Source organism: Setaria italica, chromosome IV (genome assembly GCF_000263155.2).
Source record: "Setaria italica strain Yugu1 chromosome IV, Setaria_italica_v2.0, whole genome shotgun sequence".
Taxonomy (NCBI): domain Eukaryota; kingdom Viridiplantae; phylum Streptophyta; class Magnoliopsida; order Poales; family Poaceae; genus Setaria; species Setaria italica.
Window position 1 is genome coordinate 31433582 of NC_028453.1, and position 22280 is coordinate 31455861.

Consider the following 22280-nt stretch of genomic DNA (forward strand, 5'->3'; position numbering starts at 1 on the left):
CGGTGCTTTAAATATTTTTTTTACAAATAGAACCCACATGTACTCATGCATACGCTGGACTGATGATCACTTCATGCGTTTAATTTGGGATATTTTTGAGCCTTAGAAATGCAGTCAAATGCAGTTCCCGAATATTAAAAGAATATTTAAGTTTTGCCACATTTCGACTGTATCAAGAAACCACATGAACCTTAGAAAATGTAATGTCCAAGGAGATATCGACAGATAGTGCTATATGCAAAACGGCCAGGTTAAAAAGAAAATCTATAGAGTATATTTATAATTAGAGATGACAAATACTTTGAAATGTAATGGTCAAATAATGTATTGACTGATAGTGCTATATCCAAAGGGCCAGGTAGAAAAGGAAATGGATAGAGTATATTATAATTTTATGTTACTCCCCTTCCGTTTCAAAAAAAAAAATGTTACTCCCCTTCACTTACAAATAAATTAAATTAAGCAATGTTTAGATATCAATGCGGCCTCTAAATAAAACATATTTACCATTGCTTTTGGCAAAACATATTTATAAAGGAAAAAGTAGTATATTATTACAATGTTACAATTAGTGACACATAATAAAGTAATTTATAACCAGACTTTACAATAATTAACTTAAAAGATAAATATAAAATGAGAAAAAAAGCTGTGTGACCGGAGCACTATATATATCCCTTCTAGTGCCAAATAAATCTAGCATAAGCCTTCTCTTTCCATTCCATTTAATCTAACATGTCAAAAGCTATCGTTGTTAGTCAAAGATGAGATTTGACAGAAACGAAGAAAGGTAAGTTTTAAAATGCCCTTCCGACCTATGGCGACGAGTTGCGGCACGGACCGAATTGAACGACATGGCCGAGGCCGACGTGCCGCAAGAAACGCAGATCGATACCGCAAGCGGCGGCAGGCAAACCAACGGCCGAAACGTCATCGGCCCAGGCCGAGAGGACGATGCCCCTGCCCCCCTCGCCGTCCTTGGAGCACTGCCTGCTTTCTGCGCCCGGGGGGATGGATCAATGGATGGATGGGCTTGTTACTGCTCCCCTGGCAACCTGATTAGCACGCCGTCACTGCATTAGCACTGCTCCAAGCTCTCGCTGATCCTGATCACTGCTCTCGGCGTGCTTAATAAATAAAATAATCCCGGAGCGGCCTCACTCCCCTCAAGCTCAGCTGCGGAGCTGCTCAGCTTAGCTTAAGCGAGCCCAGGTAGAACTAGTACAAGGCCCCGTCCCATCTACCAGGCCGTCGTCACCCACCCTCCACTCTCTTGGTTCTTCCTCCTCCTGCTCCAACTACGGCCGCCGCCGATGCTCACCGGATCCAAGAAGAACGGCCGACCGATCGATCGACTCGCCTCCCTGCCAATTGCTTGCTCCTCCGTGCATGTGCCTTCTGCATCTGTTGTCATCTGGTTGTTACAGGAGAAGACACAGGCGTGAGTGAGATTAAGAGGCCCTGAAGAGATTGACAGAAGAGAGCGAGCACCCGGCGCGGCGGCCGGCATGGAGCGCATGCCGTCCCCGCCGCGTGCTCGCTCCTCTTTCTGTCAGCCTCTCTCTCGTCCTGACCGGGCCGAGGCTCCCTCTGATCTGGGCCGCCATGCCACGCCACGCTGGCGAGGAGGCGACAGAAGAATTGGGGCGCGGTGGATGGATCGGGAACCGTGCCGCCACGCAGAGATGGATGGGGGCGACACGCATGCTGCGCGAGGACGACGGCTTTCGCAGGCTGCGCCAGGCGGCAAGGACATGTCACTTCAATTATCTTCTAGAGATACGCATGGATTTCGAGTATTTTTTGCTCTCGATTTGATCCCTTTCGGTCAGGCTGCTGTCGCGGGGCTACTACCGAGGAAGAGGATGAGGATGCTCCTGCTGATGCTGCTGATACCGATGGCACGGCCACGGCGCGGAGATGGGTTCAAAGAGTACTTTGCTTCCATGCCTCGCACTGCTCGCAGGCGGCGAGCTTGTTCGTGGTGGGTTTTGCAGTACACTGAAAAATGATTGGTAGTTTCGCCGTCTGATTTTCTGAGGATTTTCCTTCTCTCTCCCACTCTCCAGACTTGCTGCCTGCCTTGGGAGCTGAATCGGGGATGCTGACAGTACACTGCGGCACTGTAAGGATTTAACAGAACAAAGACTACTGCAAAACTGCATCGTCTCTCCCTCTCTCTCCCTTCCCTTTCCCATGGTGCAGCTAGAGCTAGCTCATCTTCTCTCATGGGCACTGTAGCCATTATTCATGCGCTGTCTCTTCTCTTTCTTTGCTGAGGCTGCTCTTGTTGTCCTGGAGTTCTTGGGGTCCTCCTGCGGCCATGGCGATGCAGGTGGCTCATGGCTGTGCACCTGTGCTGCTGCTGAGCTCCTGTGTTGGTTCAAAAATGGGGCATGGAGGGTACCATGTGATGATCCATATTTGGCAAAGACCGTGGACTCTCACATTGCTTTTTGCCAGATCTGGTTTGCATCAAGGTACGTTCTTGTATCTCTCTCACACACAAGTCACGCATTTGGCCTTTCATGGTTTTTGGCTGGCCCCCTTCTTCATTCTTCATGATTTTTCATCTCCTCTTTCTACTCTATCATCATATCCTCGTCTCCCTTCCTGATCTCTTGGAGACACGCAGGGAGAGAATGGAGACCACGCTGCTGGTCTTTACAGGGTTGCTGGTGAAGATGGTTGGTAAGAACCACTTCACTTTTGTTTCATTGGTTTCATGGCTTCAGGGTGGACTGCTTTATCATGCATTATCTAGTGGTCCTCCATAGGACTGTATGAGTGACCCATTTGCTGTTGCTGTTTTCTTTCCTTTCGTTCTTTCAGGATGTGGGCGTCATGAATTCATGGGCAACACAATTTGCAATTTTTTCTTATGACCAAGGTATGTACAGACCTTTTTCTTATGACCAATGTGCATCCACCATGTTGAATTTGGATGCACATTTATGGGTTCTATTGATATTGGATCTTTCAAAGTTTTGATATGTTCCAATGTTTCGTTTAAAAGTTTATGTGCTACTGTGAAAACTAGCTAGGAGTTGATTTGTTGGAAATTTGGAATGCAAAGACCATTTCATGAGATAAGAGCCCACATTTTCTTTGCATCCCTTGCTGAGTACACAAACTGGATGGGCTGGGTTAGAAGTTACTGTCATCTCAGGGAACCTGTTAAGTCAAAACGAGGTGTATGGTTTTTTAGTTGTGTTATTAGTTAACCATATCTTAAGAAATCAAGATGATGGGAGCATGTAATCAAGGTTAAGTGACGATAACTTAATCTTTGTCCTAGCTAGTGGAGCACCTTTTTGTATTGCCTTTCTCCACTCCAAGAGAGAGGATACGTCGTATATGCAGAGAATGAACCATCATATGAGTTACATCTTAATTGAAGTGTGCAGCAGTTTGTTTGCGATTGCAAGTGTGTGGAATTGGTTTGGATAGATGATTAAAAATTGAAAGTTAGACCATGCAAGCTCATTTATAGTTTTATGTTTTTTTTTTTGTCGTAGCATGCCGGTGTTGATTTAAGCCAAGCCATTTATTTAACCTCAGATAAGAAAGAAAGGCAGACTTCTTCTGATGAGAGAAAAAAAAACATGGAGAGGAAAAACTGTCATGTAACCATACATGCACTCTTAGTTTCTTATTTTTGAAAGAAATGTTCTCTTTAATTACTCTCTTTGTAATATTTTTCTATTATTTTTTTAAATTTTGTCTGTGTGTAGTGTATACTATGATGCTGCTTGCTATGCATGCATGTTTTCTACATTGAACCCAGCAACATATGATGAACCAATACCACCGTATGTAAGCATACAGTTGCACACCTGTCTAAAATTTACCGACTATGGTTGCACAAATAAAATGCTTCTGTTCATCTTGGTTTTCTTGCTGTTCTGTTAGCTTACTTACTGACTGCACCGGCCGGCCCAAATACATATATAGTTGAAAAGACGATATCTCAGATTAAAATTTGTGATATAGTATGGTATCTATGCTCTACATATGTAACCTCACTTAAAAATACCATGGTGAGTGTGCAAATATGAGTCGCAATAGATTTATATGGGGGGTAAGGTGTATTTTCCTTTACTTGAATGGCTGACTTGCTTTACTAGTTAATAAAATATATAGAAACATCACACTGATTACATTATTGTTACTTTGTAGCGACTCGTGTATCGTTGAACTGAATTTGACTGTTGAATTGGATGCACCATCTAGCAAGTGCATTCCTTCAATTTTCAAGCATGTATCCGAATTGTATACGATAGATCATGGCTAGGAATCCTAGCTACAAAGATTCTCATGAGTTGGAAAGGGGAACTCCGGTGAGGAGTAGGTCAAACTAGTAATTTATATTTGAGGGCCTTTGGACAAAAATGTGATGCTTCCTCCTAGAAGGGTGCTTTATATTTATAAGTAAGTGGTTATTGAAATTAAATCATTGCTTTAGGTGGGACAACCATATGAGGAGTATGTCATGATTGTTATCTCTAGGTTTGATTGCAATGAAAATCCTCTAGCATTGATGTATTTAACTGGTTGAAGTTGGGTCTCACCTCTCTCGTGATTAATCCGGTGAAGAAATCAAAAAAACTCATTGCACGTTCCATAAGGTGTTTAAAATAGGATTTCTAAAACTAAGTTGATCAGCCCATATAGAAAGCATGTCCAATTTATTTCTAAATGTGCTCTAGGGTTTTCTAGGTTTCTGCTCTATGGGAAGATTCATTTTTTACTAGGAACCAGACATCAATTCCAATTCTAAGAGAGGCAAATTGCAATGTTGAAAGTGAATTAAATGAATATGTCATATAAAAGGGTGTACGGAGATGCAAACTTGACTAATCAACTTTTTCCCAAGGTATTAGAGGGTCACCGCTCTTTATTCGTGGATCATCTATGAGCAAAAGCTTTTGCAAGATCAATGATATCGACTAGAGGGGGGTGAATAGGCGAGTTTTCAACTAAAATCACAACACTAAATAGTTGCAGTTAGTATCAAAAAATAAATTTACTAATGCTTCACTAGATAAGCTAGGTGAAGGTTTTTGCTACCTAGGGTGTCAAGATACAATTCAATCTCTAGGAATGTAAATTGCTCTGAGTAAATTGCATAAATGTAAATTTGAGCTCAAGGAGAAACGAAACATGAGAGACAAATTTTATCCCATGGTATCGAGTGATTTAAAGGTCACCCCTAGTCCATGCTGAGGTGGATTCAATGCAAGGTAGCAAATCGCGGGCTATCGTATTTAGTGGTGTCCATCTCTAGCTGCTATGGCAGCTATAGCGCCGGTAAGCAATTTAGCGCTTCAATTAAACCTGCAGCTTACAGCACAAAACATCCTCTACTGTGTGGGACCCACCTGCCACTACCCATCCTTATCTTACCTACCTCCTCCTTCAGCTAGCTCGGTCCTCTGTGTAGCCGCTAATGCTGCTTGTACCACCAATGGGTCACCATCTACCCGCGCTTGGGTGACTCTAAGCTCGAAGGCAACCCTCGTGCCGGGATTGTGGCTGTAGCTCGTCTCCCCAGTTGGAGCTCGCTATGGGAGCGCACCAGGAGCTTGCCGCTCCACCTACCTCGAACAACGCCGAGCATCGTCGCCTTGAGCACTGCCGTCGGCACCCGTGCTCACCACTCCCTGCCTCTCCTCATAGCAAGCTGCCTTTGCTTACCTCCCCTTCCATTTGAGCACTGAAGCATAATTTGGGCCTGCTCGATGAGTAGAACAAAATGGCGGGGCTAAAATCCTATCGCCGCTACAGCAATTAGCGTCGCTAAATCCCGCTAAAGCGCACATAGCTGCGATAGCGGAAGAATATGCCATTGTGTAGCGGGGGTGGCCTCCAGAAGCTATAGCTATAGCCCTCTATTTTCTACATTGATTCAATGTGCCAACAGCTTGTTTGTATGTCACCGTTTAATCTTGAGCTAGCTTTAGAGCCTTTCCATGCCACACGTCCACTAGGGTTTCTCACCACTCTGGTGAGGTGAGTACTACACCTCTCACAAGCACAAGGACTCCAAGTCATCTAGATGGTAGCAACCTCAAAGAGTGACAAGCTAATGATGCTTGCATTTCTTGAAGTCTCATTAATACTACAAAACTCAAAACCCTTGATGCAATGCACCAGGATGTTCTCACTCTCACAAGAATAATACAATATCTAAGCAAACTATGGGTAAGGAGGAAGACCAAAGGCTCAAGTATGTCAAGAAGCTTTTCAAGTGGCCAAGGGGCATCCCACATGCATGGTGGGGAGGTCTGTATAGAGCTCCCCTTGGATTCTAGCCGTTATAGTGACAAACTCGTGAACATAGCGTTTTCTTGGTCTAACTACAGCTTATTCTAAATGTTGAAGCGCATACTTTGTTTAACCGCCACCTCTAGTGGTTTAACCACCGTTCATTGTTCAAGTCGATGTTGTCGGTTTACCCACTACCGTGGCCGTGGTTTAACCGCCATTGCCGCCAATTAAACTGCATCACAAAGTCGACACTCACTAGAACCTCTAAACGTCTTTGAGTTGAGGCAAGTTAAGTTGCGCCTATGGTCGGTTTTAATCGCCACATGTATTTTTGTCATCATATTCAGTGTTTACTCATCATCTCTCTTGAACTAATAAGTTATACCTTGCTCCCTCCGTCTTGAAATACAAGGCATACTAGAGATTTTAGGACATTAGTAGGAGTAGCAAAAGATGCATGTACCCCTGAGTTAATGGTAGTTGCAAATAACAAGAAACTTATTTTTAAGTAATAATCCACAAATCAGTCGCCCTTATCTTATTAATTATAGAAAGAATTAAATGTCAATCATCCAAATGTGCCTACAATGCCTTGTATTTGAGGACAAATTTTGAACGCTTGGATGCCTTATATTACAGGACGGAGGGAGTATATATACAATGCAAGTTTGAAGAAAGTAGGAACTATAGAATCATAAATGAATGAACACCAATCCCCTATTAATATTACCGATCATTCCTCATCCTCTAATTATCTCATGACATATAAAACTAAAAGCTGTATATACCTTTGCCTTGAGCTCATGTACGGTATTAAAAGTCGTACATCAAGTTTTCATCCTTGTAGCTCAAATTTAGTCTCCGGGACTAACCTATCTGTCAGTGTTTTATACCCGGCAACCTACCGAGGGGTATCCCGACCCGAGGTAGTAGATTGGTTGGTGGGGGATCGCCGGACCTGGAACTCGATGGTAAAAACGAGGACACAAAACATAGATTTATACAAGTTCGGGCCGTCAGAGTAGCGTAATACCCTACATCCTGTTTGGGGTGTTGTATATTGCGCCCTGCGCTTGGGTGTTGTTTGGTGTTGAGGATTTGATCCTCTGTTTTGGTTCTATGAGGTCTTCGCCTACCAATCTAGGGACCTCTGCGTTCCTTTATATACTCCATGGGGTGGGATTACTAGTCAGTTAGAAGGAGGAGTCCCAGTAGGATTACAGGAGAATCCTAGGAGAGTCTGTCTTCTTCCTTCCTTGCGGGGACCAGGGATCTATCCCCGACACTATTTCAATTCTTAAATAGAATTGTTTGTCCACATAAAGAATTGTCATTAATACCAAGAAACCAAATTAGGAGCCTAGGCACTTCAACTTATTTTTCCGACCATATGCCACTCAACTCACTCTAGAAATCTACTCCAAACTACTCATAAAATGGCTTTGCAGATGCTTTATAATCTGCTTTGGTGGATCACAAGATCAACGCTGATAAGCCATCCATGTTTTGCCGAGTAACAAAGAGTAACTCAGTTTGTCTAGCTGGCTGATCACCTTTGTTGGATGTGAATTAACACTAATCAATTCTTAATCTTTTACTAACTACCTTGGCCTTCGATTATCTCTACTTGGGTGGCAAGAGCTCTCAAATATATGTAGGAGATTCCCTCTAGCCCCAACAACCTTCAAATGATCGGATGTCAGGGTATATATCTTCTCTGTACCATATCATTACGTTGCCCACCAGAACATTGGTGAACCTCGACCCTTTCTAAGGGTCATAAATTCAACTATTTGGGCCTATAATAAAGAACCTCACTGTACTATATCTAGGTTTCCAGCTGCATCGTTGCCACTCTTAGATGTGCTTTGGTTAGATTGCTAATGCACTGTACCATCCTACCATATGATATGGTGACTTGAGCTAGTAAGGAACCTAACTTGCAAACTTTCTCTTTCTAGTCAAATGATGCTCCTATGTATAACACGGTTACCCTACATATGATCTGGTGGCCCTAAAAAATTGTCTATGCCTTCAATCTACTTGCATTTTATCATAACCTGTTACGTTGTGTGCTTATCCATACAGTGTCATATGCTTGAATTTTCTTTCATTCTAGGACTAATTCCTCCATCCATCACACATGCATGAACTGTCGGTCACTCTTGTAGAATCAATGTCCTTTTCCACTTACATTTTCTGGAGATCTCTATGTTCATATACATTCTTGAAGACCATTTGCATGTTAAAGTGTATTATCGATTTCGTGGCAATTTCACCTTACTGGACGTTTTCTGTTCAAGACAGTTGTTCTTGACTCTTTATTTGCACATATACACGAATATACATCTTCAACCACAGGCAGACTTGTTCTTGCATCATTTCAAAATTGTGGCCAATTTTCCTAGGACATTGCAGGATTACATCATGAATCTTGAAATGGGTCATTTGTTCTGGGGTTCCTTTGTGCAATTTTTCTCATATTATTCACATTTCACTATCAAATTTTGAGAAAAAAAAAATAGAGGAACATTTTCCTACTTTTTCATGAATCTGAAACCATTGCACATTTTTTTAAAAAAAACATTGAACAAATGTCATTATGCATATATGCTCATACTTACATTACATACTTACGCACATGTTTATGTGAATTATTACGCTTGTCTAGAAAAGTCATTAAGATCCTATTGACGACCTTTCAGGATTACCCTTCAATGGTTGTACTACCCCAGCTGGTATCTGCAGATTACATTGACATGGTTGTACCATCGCAAGATTGAATTACAATTGAAAGAAAGCTGAGACTTGAATTAATGATTTAACTCCACAATACTGTTGTTAATGTTTGTATTAGGTTATTTTCATTTAAATTTTGAACTTTGGGGGGTCGGCCTTTGTGGTAGTATGATTGGCTTTAACAAGTCTAAAAGAATATAAATTTGCCACAGTTTTCTAAATGAAACAGAGTTATTTGTTTTGAGTGATTAGGAAGTTCTTTTCCTGAGAACATGAGTGGTTAAACACTTAAAGCTGCCTTTTGCCAGGCTGGAAAAGTAATATATACAGCCAAATGCATTATGAGTGCAAGTAATAGGTACAGTAGTGAGCGGGACAGAATGAGGCTAGCCATAAGTCATGCATCTTTGAAGTACCTTCTAGAATATATTTCAGATGAATGGCTTTCTTGCCACAAGATGACAAGAATGACTACATTCTGGCGTGTGGCATGTTTTCAAGCATACCGTAACAGCTGCTTGTTTTTTTCTGGAAACAAAATAAATGAATCATTACTACAATGTCCCTGTCCTTTCTGCTTTCATACAAAAAAAAAATCAAGAAATATGTTGCAACTTTAATTAGAGATACAAATGAAGTACAAAATAAATTACTCATCACTATGATATGCCTGTCCTTTCCATTTCCTAGAAAAACTTGAATTAATATGCATGAAATAAAACTCTTCTAGTGCTACTTTATACATTTTAATGAAAGTACTGAATGCAGAATGCATGCATTGTTTTATGAACGATAGGCGTTTTAATATTGTTGTGTAGAAGAAGCCCAGATACTTGTGATTTTTACCGCCTCACATGGCAGTGAACTTACAACCAATTTTCAGCAGAATTGTCTGTTTGTTGTTCCTACTCTTAAGCATGTATTTCATTAAGAGAAAAATAGTTTACAAACGACCACATCGCTGAATCAAGATGAACTTGATTGGCTGAATTACATAAAGGCTACTATCGCGGTATAGCTCATGACCCAGGACCTACTATGTAAACAAAACAAAAGGTTACTACTCGCAGGGTTTGAATGAAGTATAAATGTATAATAGCAGATGATTCTCAGTACTGTGCGTTAGTGCATGAAATTGGCAAATACAATGGGTGCTCAAATGATGTGCATTACTGTATATATGGAATTAGAGATTCGAGTGGATGTCTTGTAGTGGTACCTCTTCGCTGAGCCTCCTTTGTCGATATTTTGCCGGAAGCACTACAGTACTGCTGCAGTTTGTCACTTCGTTGCCACTATTTGCCTACCATATTCTGGCATTAACATTACATTACATGTTTTCTATTCCTCATTTCTGAATAGGCATAAGGTTGCTTATAATCCGGGACAAGATAAGTACAATGATACCAAATTTCCATGTTAAGAGAAAATGGCCATCGTACTATTGCAAGGATCTAAGGAACTGCTACAATCCCTGAACCTAGTTCCCAACGTTGAAGGTGTTGATTGGTGGCGCCTGATAAAGGAACAGAGAAACGTGAATTGCTACGGAGCAGGTACCGCTGACTTGCTTTCTTCCCTAGTGCCCTAGTGGACCTGGTTCGTTGTATTGTAATGTCACTACAACAAACTCTATTAGACTATTCCATCTTTTTTTTAAACGAATATTAGATTATCCATCAATCTCTTCCTTTCTTTCGCTGTCAGGTTACCGCAAACAGGAAGGTAAACGGCAACGGTGAACGCTGAAAACTGAAGATTTTGAAGGCACAGCATGTGGGTAAAACCTTTTCCCATGGATTCCTCGTATGAAAATTTCAGCAAATGATACTGAAACTGGCCGCCACCATTTTCGCCGTAGTGATCGCTTCTTGTTTTTCCAGCTCATCTGGCAGACAGTGAAGGTGAAAGCTCTCGCTATTCCTGATGAATTGACGATATCTTCTGTTTCAACCAATGCAAGGCGTTCAGTGCCCATGAATCCAACCACCAAGAGTCCCAAGTCACACAATCTTGCTGCCTCCTTATCCTAGATTCACTATTCAGAGTGTCGCTTTCAGGATGTTTTACCTACTGAACAGTGAAATGTTGCTGTTCGATCAGTTGCGACTACTCGCAGACCTCCAGCCTTTCTTGGAGGGACGTCAGGCTCCAGATTCGTTGAGGCCTTGAGGTCAAAACATGCGAGTGCTTAGCTGCCAATGCAAGGTTCAAACGAGCTGGACAGGTCCCCGTCAATCCGTCATGTGTCCAGGTCCAATAACTGGTTGCCCAAAGAAATCGATGCAGTACGCGAGTATACGAGCTCCTCTAGCACCAGTGTGGTAAATGTATTGTGGTACTACCCGAAATCTAGTTCGGTGCTTGGTGGTTGTCATCTTGTAAAGTCTGCAAGATTGCAACTTTTCTCAGGCTCTCTAATGCATATCCCCTAGCCAGGCTTCTAATGCAAGATTGTACTAACTCCTGAGCACATTCGTCAGTGCAATTTGCAACCATATGAGATCTGCAGGTCAGACTAAATTTAAATTTCTTTGTAAAAAACTACACCTAAAAAGTGACTGCAACTCTGTGTCTCTGTGTAAACTAACTGTAACATGGGGATATAAACGAAAATCAAGTGTTAGGATGTAATGAAGCATCTGAATTTTTTTTTTCTTACCTCATATATACTCAGGAACCATAGAGTACAGGTTTTTGGCACAGATGTGAGTGTAATTGTGATGTTGAATATTGTATGTATGGCTAAATTTAAATTTCTTGTAAACAACTACACCTGAAAAGTGATTGCAACTCTGTGTAAACTAATTGTAACAAGGGGATATAAACGAAAATCAAGTGTTAGGATGTAATGAAGCATCTGTTTTTTTTTCTTACCATACTCGTCAGCCATAGAGTACAGATTTTTGGCACAAACGTGAGTGGAATTCTGATGTTGAATATTGTATGTATGGCGAATCTACTGTAAGAGGGTCGTATGCATGTATTGTATACGAAGCATTTCTAATCGTATAGATTTGACAGATTTAGGAAACAATTCAATAACCTGAAAACCGAAATCAAACATTCTCTTTTCCTTAAAAACCCAAGAGTATAAACAGGGGCTCAAAGTACGAATCATTTCGCACGGTTCGTAGCACGGCATGATACATTTTGGACCGTAGGATCTCCGCGCGATACTGTGGCGCATCATCTAATTGAGTTATATGGCAATAGAGGCAGATTTACACGAAACGGGGGCACGTCATCTTACCAAGTTTATCACAATAGAGGCAACTCTCTCTATCTCTTTCAGTTTTTATACCTCCTATTGTGTTCATTTCTCCTCTACTCATCCCTTCGTTTCTTCTTGTGCTGTCGCTGTTTGCTCCTACCATTTTTCCAACAAGAAGAACGAGGCCACATGCTCACAACCCACTAAAATGTGGGTGGGTCCCATTAGGCACCAACGGAAAGCCGCGCAGTGGAACGAAATCGAACGAACCCACCCGGAAGGAACCGCTTCCTTTCCTTCCTTCTCCCTTCCCATCCTCCCCGCCCCGAGGAACTCGCCGCCGCCTCCGCACCGCGTGATCGCCCGCCTACCACATGCCACCGCCCCGCCTCGACGTCCCCTTCCCCTGACCGCGCGCGCGCCCACGCCGATCGCGCCGCGCCGCGCCGCGCCTGCCCGCCATGGCTCCCGCGGCCTTCGTCGCGATCCTCTGCCTCGCCGGGGCGGCGGCGGCGTCGGCCGCGGAGGCGGGGTGCGGCGCGAACACGAGCCTGGCGGGGTACCGTGCGGACCTGCGCATGTCGCAGCACCAGCTCCGCGGCCGCGTGGAGGTGCTGGACGGCTGCTCGTTCCGCGTCGCGGCGCTCGACCTCCTCCCGGGCTCCGCGTCCGCGCGGTGGTGGCGCGCGGACGGGACCGACCTCGACGCCCTCGCGCGCGGCGAGCCCGCCGCCGCCGACCCGCTGGACCGCACCTTCCGGTCCGAGTCCCTCGTGTTCCACCTCCTCCCGGGCCTCTCCTGGCCGCTTGTCCCCGTCCTCGCCGCCTACGACCCCCTCACCTCCTCCCTCTTCGGCTTCGTCCGCCTCCCCGGCGCCAACGCCTCCTCCGATCCCTCCTCCTCCTCCGCGGCGCCCACCATGCTCGACTCCTGCGCGCACCTCTCCCCGCGCTTCCGCGTGCGGTGGACGCTCCACGAGGCCAACAACTCCGTCGACATCGGCCTCGAGGCTGCCGTCGGGTCCGAGTACTACATGGCGTTCGGGTGGGCGGAGCCCGGCGCGGCCGAGCCGCCGTCCGTGATCGGCGCCGACCTCGTCGTCGCCGGCTTCACCGAGGACGGCCTCCCGTTCGCCGACGACTACTACGTCACCAAGTACAGCGAGTGCCTGCTCCGCGACGACGGCTCCGTCGAGGGCGTCTGCCCGGACACCATCTACGGCCGCAACCACTCCTCCTCCGCCTCCGCCGGGCTCGTCAACGGCACCCGCCTGGTCTACGGCCACCGCCGCGACGGCGTCTCCTTCGTGCGCTTCTCGCGCCCGCTGGCGCCCAAGGACAGCAAGTACGACGTCGCCGTGAACGCCACCCGGAACATGACCGTGGTCTGGGCGATCGGGCTGCTCCGGCCGCCGGACTCGCTCCGGCCCTACTACCTGCCGCTGATGAGCCGCGGCGGCGCGTTCTCCTTTGCCAAGCTCAACTTGTCGGACGCCAGCGGCGGGTGCGTCGGGCCGCTGGACGCCGAGGACAAGGAGGACCAGGCCAGGATCACGGCGGAGCGCAAGACGCCGCTGGTGGTGACGGTGGGCCCCGCGCTGCACTACCCCAACCCGCCCAACTACGACAAGGTGCTCTACATCAACAAGAAGGAGGCGCCCCTGCTCAAGGTGGAGCGCGGCGTGCCGGTCACCTTCTCCGTCGAGGCCGGGCACGACGTGCCCCTGTACATCACGTCCGATCCCGTGGGCGGCAACGCCACGGCCAGGAACACGCCGGAGGTCATCTACGCCGGCGGGCCGGAGGCGGAGGGCGTGCGGGCGACGCCGACGGAGCTCGTCTGGCTGCCCGACCGCAACACGCCGGACCTGGTGTACTACCAGTCCTTGTACGATCAGAAGATGGGCTGGAAAATTCAGGTCGTTGATGGAGGCCTCAGCGACATGTACAACAACAGCGTGCTCCTGGACGATCAGCAGGTGACGTTCTTTTGGACTCTCTCTGGTGACTCCATTAACATTGCTGCCCGAGGCGAGAAGAAGAGCGGTTACCTTGCGATCGGCTTCGGTAGCGCAATGGTGAATAGCTATGCTTATGTCGGGTGGGTCGATGGCAATGGCAAGGGGCATGTCAAGTCTTACTGGATCGACGGGAAGGATGGGATGAGTGTGCACGAAACACATGAGAATGTTACACACAAGAGGTGCCGATCGGAAAATGGTGCGATCGTGTTTGAGTTCACCCGTCCATTGACACCTTCGTGCAGTGGAAGGGTGGAGTGCAAGAACATAATCGACCCGACGACTCCTCTGAAGGTCATTTGGGCAATGGGTGCTCAGTGGTCATCAGGCCCCTTGAGCTTGAAGAACATGCATTCGGACACAAGCAACCGTCCTATCAGGATTCTTCTGCTGAGCGGCTTGGCTGAAGCAGTGGAGGACCTGCGCCCGGTGCTTGCTGTTCATGGGTTTATGATGTTTGTGGCATGGGCTATTTTTCTCCCAGGGGGGATCATGGCTGCGAGATATCTGAAACATCTGAAAGGCGATCTCTGGTTCCAGGCTCACACCTATCTGCAGTATTCAAGCATTGCTGTTATGCTCTTGGGCGTTCTGTTTGCAGTTGCTGAGCTCCGAGGTTTCTCTTTCAAATCCAGACATGCTAGAATTGGTGCGGTAGCATTTACATTCGCATGTGTGCAACCAATAAACGCATATCTTCGACCGCATAAGATGGAGGATAGAGAACCATCATCAGGAAATAGGACAGTTTGGGAGTATCTGCATCATTTTACCGGGAGGTCTGCTGCGCTTGCTGGTATCGTGGCTCTCTTTACTGGCTTGCAGCATCTTGGGCACAGGTATGGCAGTAAGAACATCAAGGGGCTTACATGTGGGCTAATCTTATGGTTTTTAAGCGTTGCTTTGGTAACGGCTTATTTTGAGTACATGGCTATTAAGCGAAGAAGAGATGGTGCTGATGGCCTTTCAGGAAAATGGGTGCTTGGCAACACCGACGAAGACGATACAGTTGATCTTTTGCAATCGGACAGGGTAGTCAGTAAACTGGAGTCTAATTCATCACCTGAGCCAATGGAAGTACAGCTTGAGCCACTTAAAGGATGATACACTTTTTTCAGTATACATATAAAAAAGAATTTAGTTCAAATTCTTTATAGATATAACAAGCGGGTGATATACGTCTCAGGATAAAAGAGGGTTCGGTTCATATTCTTTTTTGATTTAAGGAAATGGTGAGATTCCCATCTTTTACTTCTTGAGAGGTACATACCAATTACCACATGGTGTAGATTAGTTTTTTCTTGTCTTTTGGAGCTTAGGCCCTCCTGTCTTTAATCTCCTAACTTCTTAGGGATCATGTATGTATATCTGTACAATTTTGGTATAGTTAAAACTCAAAGAGGATACAATTCTTTTCGGAAAAATTTCGTGAGAATTCTGTGAAACATTTCTGTAGATGGAATTTTTTTACATTTTATAGATGATATTGTTACTTGTTATGTGCTATATTATTATGAGTCAGTATACATTACATTACTTGGAACTAGAAATAACTGTTGTGGAATACTGTCCAGTGAAATCATAGCACCCCTGCCTGTTGTGGAAACAGTGATCCACATTTTATTTGTGCCTGCTGATGTCTTTGTGCTATTTCTCACCTTCTTAATCATAAGATTCATGGCAATATATGCCAACCTGATGCTTTGGTGCTTTTTTGATATCTATTCAAATTGCCCAAATGTTAGGCTGATGATCAGCACCGTGATGTACCTATTTACTGATTCTATGATATGTCATCGCAAATTACCAGAAATGCATTTATTTCCAAACTACGTACTCATACCCACCCTCTTTTATCGGCCAAACACGGATTTCCCTTTCGCCATCGTGACACGCAGGTCTGTTCGAAAGTAGTTGCCCACTTGTCTTGCATTCCATTCCAGTAACGTGCTGCAGTTTGTTGACCTGAAGATCGTCCACTACAACCATGAGTTGGCCTCAATCTTCTTCAAGGAAAATAGAGCAGGTACCTACTTACTATTCTCCCTTTTGCTGTTATGCTGTATTATATTGTGTTGGGTGGTATTGACGTTCAACCTGCATGTTAGGTCCATATTGTTCCAGTTAGAGTTAGGTGTTGGCACGCAGTCAGATCTGGATCCCTCCTGTTTGTTGCTTGCCACCTTGTTAAGAAACCAGGGTTAGGTGATGTCTGGTGAGGGGGCAAAATCAACAGCATGTTATACATGAGTCCCCTTTGTTCTTTAGGGTCTCTTCTCTTGTCTTTGCCATGAAGCCTAGTGGCCAACACGTTGCAGTTACACAAGTTCAGGCATTGCTGAGTTTTTTTTATGGCCCAACAATGAACAGGAAAGTTCTTCTGGTTTAGGTGGATGAAGCTGCCGTGCTGGAGTTTGGGTCTCTGGAGTCTAAAACTGTTGGTAGCATTATTTGAGAAACAGAGCCCAGGATTAGCATTGTAAGGACTGGACCAGATAAAGGGAGGCTAAGGCTATCCTCTGATGGGCTTCCATGCTTGAACAATACATGTCATAAACCTAAGGGATCTGCATGTCAGAGCCTTGAATCAGTGGCAGCAACTCAGTTCAAGCCTGGAATCAGTTGTAACCATGGTTCAAGGGAGGGAAACTGTACATGTGTGTTTTGGGATCTAGTAATGGTTCTAAGGGAAATGACAATTCCAGTCATAAAAGGCCATCAGCGTTGGGGTAAAGTGACTCTGAAATCTTATTTTCCTATGATATACTGCAATGTTTTACCCTTGACTGCTGTTACCTGTATTTGTGAATGGCAGATGATAAGACTCGTAACTCCTGCCATCTACTGCATCCTGGACAGTATCATTGTGGTACGAGATTGATTTCTGAACTGGAGACTGGAGTGGCAAAAAATGGGTAGCCTGCCCCAGATCTAATATGTTATTGGACGGGGCCCATTCTGAGCACTTTTGACCCGGCCATGTTTTCTACCGATCCTGGCTTTTGCTGACGAAATGGACCTGCATTTCAGTTTGTCTGATGTCTGAATCATCATCTCCTCCACTGCCATGATTGCTGAGTCCACTCCGGCCCTCTGCCTAATTCGATGGAGATGGTCCCTGCAATGGGAACGAGATCCTCTAACTTTGAGGTCTTTATCTTTGAGTCATCGACACGTGGGCTCCACTGCGTTTGGACCCGCATGTCAGTGACCTGCAATGCAGTGGCAATATAATGCATGGTCTGTGGACCTGGCAACACGAATGCCCGATGCATTGCGGCATATCTGGTGAGGACACCCTGCTTATGCTTATTTGTTCCAATACTGTCCGTAGTTGATATGATCTTTTGATTTAATTCATAAATTAGTGATGAGGTTGTACCTGAATGCATACCCTGCAATTCTGATACTATTACTCATGAGCATGCTATGCAGAATTGCAAAGTGAAGTACGACAGGATTATAAGAGTAATTTGTATTGCCGCGAACTGTCTGCCAGTGCGTGGACAGAATAACGATAACGACACATCGAACAAACGACAACACAGGACGCGCGAGTTCAACAGACAGTTCATGTGTAGGCCGCTTGTGAGCTATGTTCCAGAATCTGAGCTTGTCTTTCCACAATCTCAGCTTGTTACTCATGAGTTCTTACTTCCCTCTGTCCCAAATTATAGGTCGTTTTGACTTTTCTAAGTTATATGAACCTAGAAAAGTCAAAATGATCTATAATTTGGGATGGAAGGAGTACTGCACAAGTGAATCTTTCCTGTTTTTAAAATGGACAAGCAGCCTAGATCTTTGGCATGAAGCAGACCTATCCCCAAGGCTGCTTGTCCTCATTCCTCACAAGACATCCTGCAGCCCTGAATGCATAACTGCCTCCATGGTTAGGTTCCTGAGCCCCCGTGAAATTAATCCCATATCAATAATCTCTGGTCCACCTGCTTAAATGTGCCCTGCAGCAAGCAGCCGCAGGGAATCCAATTGTGATGAATGCGACCCAAATCATAATAAGCCACCAAAGAAATCCCTCTATGCAACCAGACAGAATTTCTGATGAACAGCAATGATCAGGAGAAAACTGCTGAATGATTCACAGTTTTAGGATCAGTAAATAAAGGCCACCATCCTTCGCTTCGCTAACCATTCAATGTACAATAGAGTGGCATTACCAACAGAAGTGATTTTTACACAAGTCCTAACCTCAATTCAAGGATAACCTAGCACACTGTCTAACATAGAGATAACACAAGTTCAGTAGCTGCACTGTTATTCCAATTTCTTCATGGTGCTATGAAACGATAAGCGCATCAATCGTCCTCGGCATCTCTGCGTTAGTGCCAACCTCCTCACAACATATCTTTGTTGTCATCTCGTCTTTCTTCAGATCTGCCTTCATGTTTGCCTTGTTGATGTCTCTCGTGCAAAGAGTTGGAGTGGCATTGCATTCTTCGAACCGGAAGCAACTGACCAGGTGATCATTTGTTAGCCCTGCAGCCTGCATGAAGGAATATATGACAGTTGGGCCCACACCACGAAATCCCCTTCGCATCATGTCTTTGCTGATTATATCTGCCTTGGGACTCTTGACAGGAACTTGTCTTGGATAGCGGAACTTGCTTACTATAGGCTTGTGGTTCAGAAAACCCCAGCAGTATCGATCAAAGGACCCAAATTCATCAGCAATCTGCATCAGTTCGCACAAACTAGTAGTTTCAGGCAAAAGTCGTACCAACGGAGGCACCAATTTGGTGGTATGATCAAGCAGGCATTACAAACCTTTAGTATCTGGCGAGCATTCTCAAGGACAGCTCGGAGCTTTTGCTCTGACAAAAGAGAAAGGGCAACACTTCCAGGTGCCACAAGCTTCTTCTCATTTATTTTAGAGACGGCAGGAGGGTCGAAGTCCATGAAAATTTCCCTGAAAGATTCAGCATGGATGTGACAGAATAAACCATGAAGAATACGTTTATATCTTTTCAACAGTACAGAACCAATACCTAAAAAGTTGCCTCCTCTTGAGAATTTCGGGCCATGTAAGCTCAGCCAATGCACAAGATAGTACAAGTAGCTCAAACAATCTCCTGCAAAATGGTCATGATCAAATATCCTCTGGCTGTTCAATTCCTTCTAACAGAAGATAAATAGCAAAGATGGATATAGCAATTTGCACTTCGCATACCTGTCATCATGTACAGGAACCCCCCATTCCTCATCATGGAAAGTGACATAGAAAGGATCTGATCAGTAGAAAACATGACGAATCAGCTTTGCTCGTAAAAATAATTCATAACTTAAGAAACACTTCATCGGTAAGGCCTAGAAAAGGCACAGGACAACCATAGCATGTGATGTGTCAAATAAAGCAAGCACTGTACCTTACACTTTGATTGTTTGGTTTTCTTGATGGTATGGATGGAGTTATTAACAGTGCAACACTGCTTGTCTGTTAGTTTCTGGTTGATAAAGTAACCGTTCCTTTTGCCAAATTTATGGTTTCAAGCAGTTACAGTGGGGGGTTGCTGTAGCAGGATCAAAATCAAAGGACACATGGAACAGAATAGCACAGATTGATTGAATGGGCAGCTGTTAAGTTGTGATTCAAAACTACTATAGTCAATTCCAGATGTTGATGTTAAATTGTGAGGGACTAACCAATCCGTTATATGAAGGAAATAAGAATAAAAGGGAAACTTTAAAAAAAAAGGGAAATATGTTCTTTGCACTTTTTAGTTAATTTTAAAGGAGGAATGCTAACTTTATCCAATGTAGGAAGAGCGAGTTTAGCAAGTTATGACTATGATAGACGAGGTATCATCATTTTTGTTAGCAACTCTGCAATATGATAGCTGCTCTTGAGGAAAGGCTAGAAGGAAATATATAGCATAGTTTTAATACATCATATGAGCAAGTATGATAAATAGTGCCTGGCTAAGGATACTACATTGTGTAAGTTATTATGAATTGCAACACATGAATGAACTGATTAGCGAATAACTCAAAGCAGGCATAAATTACGCACCCTATCCATATTCAGTAACCAAAAACATAAAGGAACAAGAATAGTAATTCTTCACAATTCTTATAGCAAACTAAGATTTTAACAAAAAGAACAGAAGAAGCTCACCGGTGGTTGGAGTCGCCCATGCGCACCTCCTCTTCCCTTCCACAGCCTCTGGCGTTACCGGAGCAACAAAATCCACACCGGCCGACTTGCTCTCTGCCACCTTACCCACAGCCTTCCCTTGCTTTGGCGCAGCCGTCGACCAAGACCGGCTCTTCTCCACCTTCCCAGTGAAAGCCCGGGTGCGGACCAACTCCGCGGAGGCGTCCGAGGAGCAAGACGAGCTGAGCGGCAAGCTCGGCTGCAGCAGCGGCGCGTCGTTCCTCCTCGGCGGCGGCCCCGGCGGCGTGCGCCGTGGCGAAGGCACAGGGGACGCACCCTTGGGCGCGCCACCTCCGCCCCCACCTACGGCATTCCTCTTGGCGCCCTCCTCCTCCTTGGCCGCGGCGGCCGCAGGCTTCTCCGGCGTCCCCGCCGCCGCCGGCTCCGCCTTCCGCAGCGGCTTGGGCGACGGTTTCCGGGCGTTCGCCGGGCCCGACCTGGCCTTGTTGCCTCCCGGCACCAGCACCGGCCTCGCCTCCACCTCCGGCGCCGCGATGTTCAGGGACCGGACCCTCGGCGCCCCGGCCATGGAAGCCATTTCCGCCCAGCTCCCGGAGCTTTTACCGCCCAAAAATTCAAACTTTACCGGGTTCCCCACTCGAGCTCCTCAGGAATCGAGCAGAAGAGGGAAAACAAAAGGCAATTACTCAAAGAAAATCACCCTCCTCGTAGAGCTAAAAACCCTCCACGAACGCAAGATTCCCCTTTCCCGAGACAAGCACGGCACCAAGAACTCCTCGAAATCCGGGCCCTTTTCCCTCCATCAACCTTCAAAGAATTCAAAGAACGAGAGCTCCGGGCCAAGAACCCTAACCCCAGCCAGGGCTAGTCACGTCATTGCACAGACAAGCTCAAGAACCCCGGCAAAGCCAGATGCCCAGCCGCGGCGGCGGCCGGCGCTCAGAGGAGAGCCTCCCGAAGCGGCCCGGCGGCGGCGGACAGTGAAATCCGGGGCGGGAAAGGCGCGGCGGGGAATCGGGAAGACCTAGGCGGCAGCGGCGGTGGGGAGGGGAGGGGGGAGAGGCGCAGGGACTGCAACTGCTGCAACAGCTCCGAGGACGCAGGAAGAGTGGAATCCAAGGCGGGGGGGGGGGGGGGGGGGGGGGGGGGCCAGGGCAAGCGGTTGGTAGAGAGGGGGAGAGGGACACTGCACTACTAGGTACTAGCTCGCTAGCTGCTGGCGGGACTCTGCCGTTTATTTGACAACTGTTTTTTATTTCGGGAGGGGGTGGATTGCGAAAGTTTTTAACTTTTATGTGCTTGCGGGGAGAAGAGTTGGTCGTATCTGTGCCCCTGGACCGCTGTTGGTGGGCCCGGCAGCTTCTTGCTGTCTGACGGTGTACTTTTCCGGAATGGCCCACCTGTTTTACACTAATCGAAATCCTGTATAACGGCCGGCTGGTCTGATTTCTCTCGTGGTATTTTCTTTTTTAGAAAAAGGGGGAAATGGTTTTCTCACGTGTCCGCGCACCATCGTCACTGTCCATTATAAATTATTTTTCTATGTTTTGTAATACATTTTTGAAAAAAAATTGAAAAGAAAATATATTTGAAATTTTTCCTAAAACTATTACTAGTGGAGAACTGCCTCCTCACCTAAACTTTTATTCATCCATATGCCGCAATCGTAAGGTAACAAAGGACAGGTAACACAAATATAACGAAATAGATCAAATGAGCATCCATGCTGAAATATTAAGTTGCGCTGCAATTGGTGAATGAAAGTTCAAATATGCAATCAATCGATGCTTGCCCTTATGGAATGTTGGGGGTGGATGATTGGTGTGGACATGAAGGGCCATGAGCCTTGCCGAGTCTTGCAAATCATACACAATGGGGGTTGGGAACACAAGGGTTAGAGCAGAGA

At 45.6% G+C, this 22280-nt stretch overlaps 2 protein-coding genes and 1 long non-coding RNA gene across 9 annotated transcripts; 2 read left to right on the forward strand and 1 right to left on the reverse strand.

Annotated features, from left to right (window-relative positions):
• The first annotated feature begins 1063 nt into the window (after positions 1 to 1063).
• On the forward strand, positions 1064 to 11779 carry LOC105914320. Of its 2 annotated transcripts, none has more exons than XR_002677376.1 (7): positions 1064 to 1984; positions 2070 to 2480; positions 2636 to 2691; positions 2833 to 2890; positions 10372 to 10565; positions 10717 to 10789; positions 10893 to 11779. It is a non-coding gene; the product is annotated as an uncharacterized LOC105914320 (long non-coding RNA). The 2 variants fall into 2 exon arrangements; XR_002677375.1 differs by having other exon boundaries at positions 1080 to 1984; positions 10717 to 10785.
• A 672-nt stretch (positions 11780 to 12451) lies between these two features.
• Positions 12452 to 17887, forward strand: LOC101779198 (cytochrome b561, DM13 and DOMON domain-containing protein At5g54830). Of its 6 annotated transcripts, none has more exons than XM_022825706.1 (4): positions 12452 to 15506; positions 16143 to 16270; positions 16615 to 16973; positions 17060 to 17887. In XM_022825706.1, exon 1 carries the CDS (start codon positions 12685 to 12687, stop codon positions 15346 to 15348), a length of 2664 nt encoding a protein of 887 aa, XP_022681441.1. In that variant the 5' UTR covers positions 12452 to 12684; the 3' UTR covers positions 15349 to 15506; positions 16143 to 16270; positions 16615 to 16973; positions 17060 to 17887. The 6 variants fall into 6 exon arrangements, with proteins under 6 accessions (XP_022681441.1, XP_012700984.1, XP_022681440.1 ...); XM_012845530.3 differs by having other exon boundaries at positions 12452 to 15476; XM_022825705.1 differs by having other exon boundaries at positions 12452 to 16270; positions 17060 to 17532; positions 17680 to 17884.
• A 371-nt stretch (positions 17888 to 18258) lies between these two features.
• LOC101779865 (probable GMP synthase [glutamine-hydrolyzing]) lies at positions 18259 to 21499 on the reverse strand. Its single transcript, XM_004965665.4, has 5 exons — positions 20375 to 21499; positions 19430 to 19487; positions 19248 to 19331; positions 19027 to 19168; positions 18259 to 18934 (listed from the first exon to the last, which is right to left on the reverse strand). The coding sequence occupies exons 1-5, from the start codon at positions 20949 to 20951 to the stop codon at positions 18539 to 18541; spliced, it is 1257 nt and encodes a 418-aa protein (XP_004965722.1). The 5' UTR covers positions 20952 to 21499; the 3' UTR covers positions 18259 to 18538.
• Between the last annotated feature and the right edge of the window lie 781 nt (positions 21500 to 22280).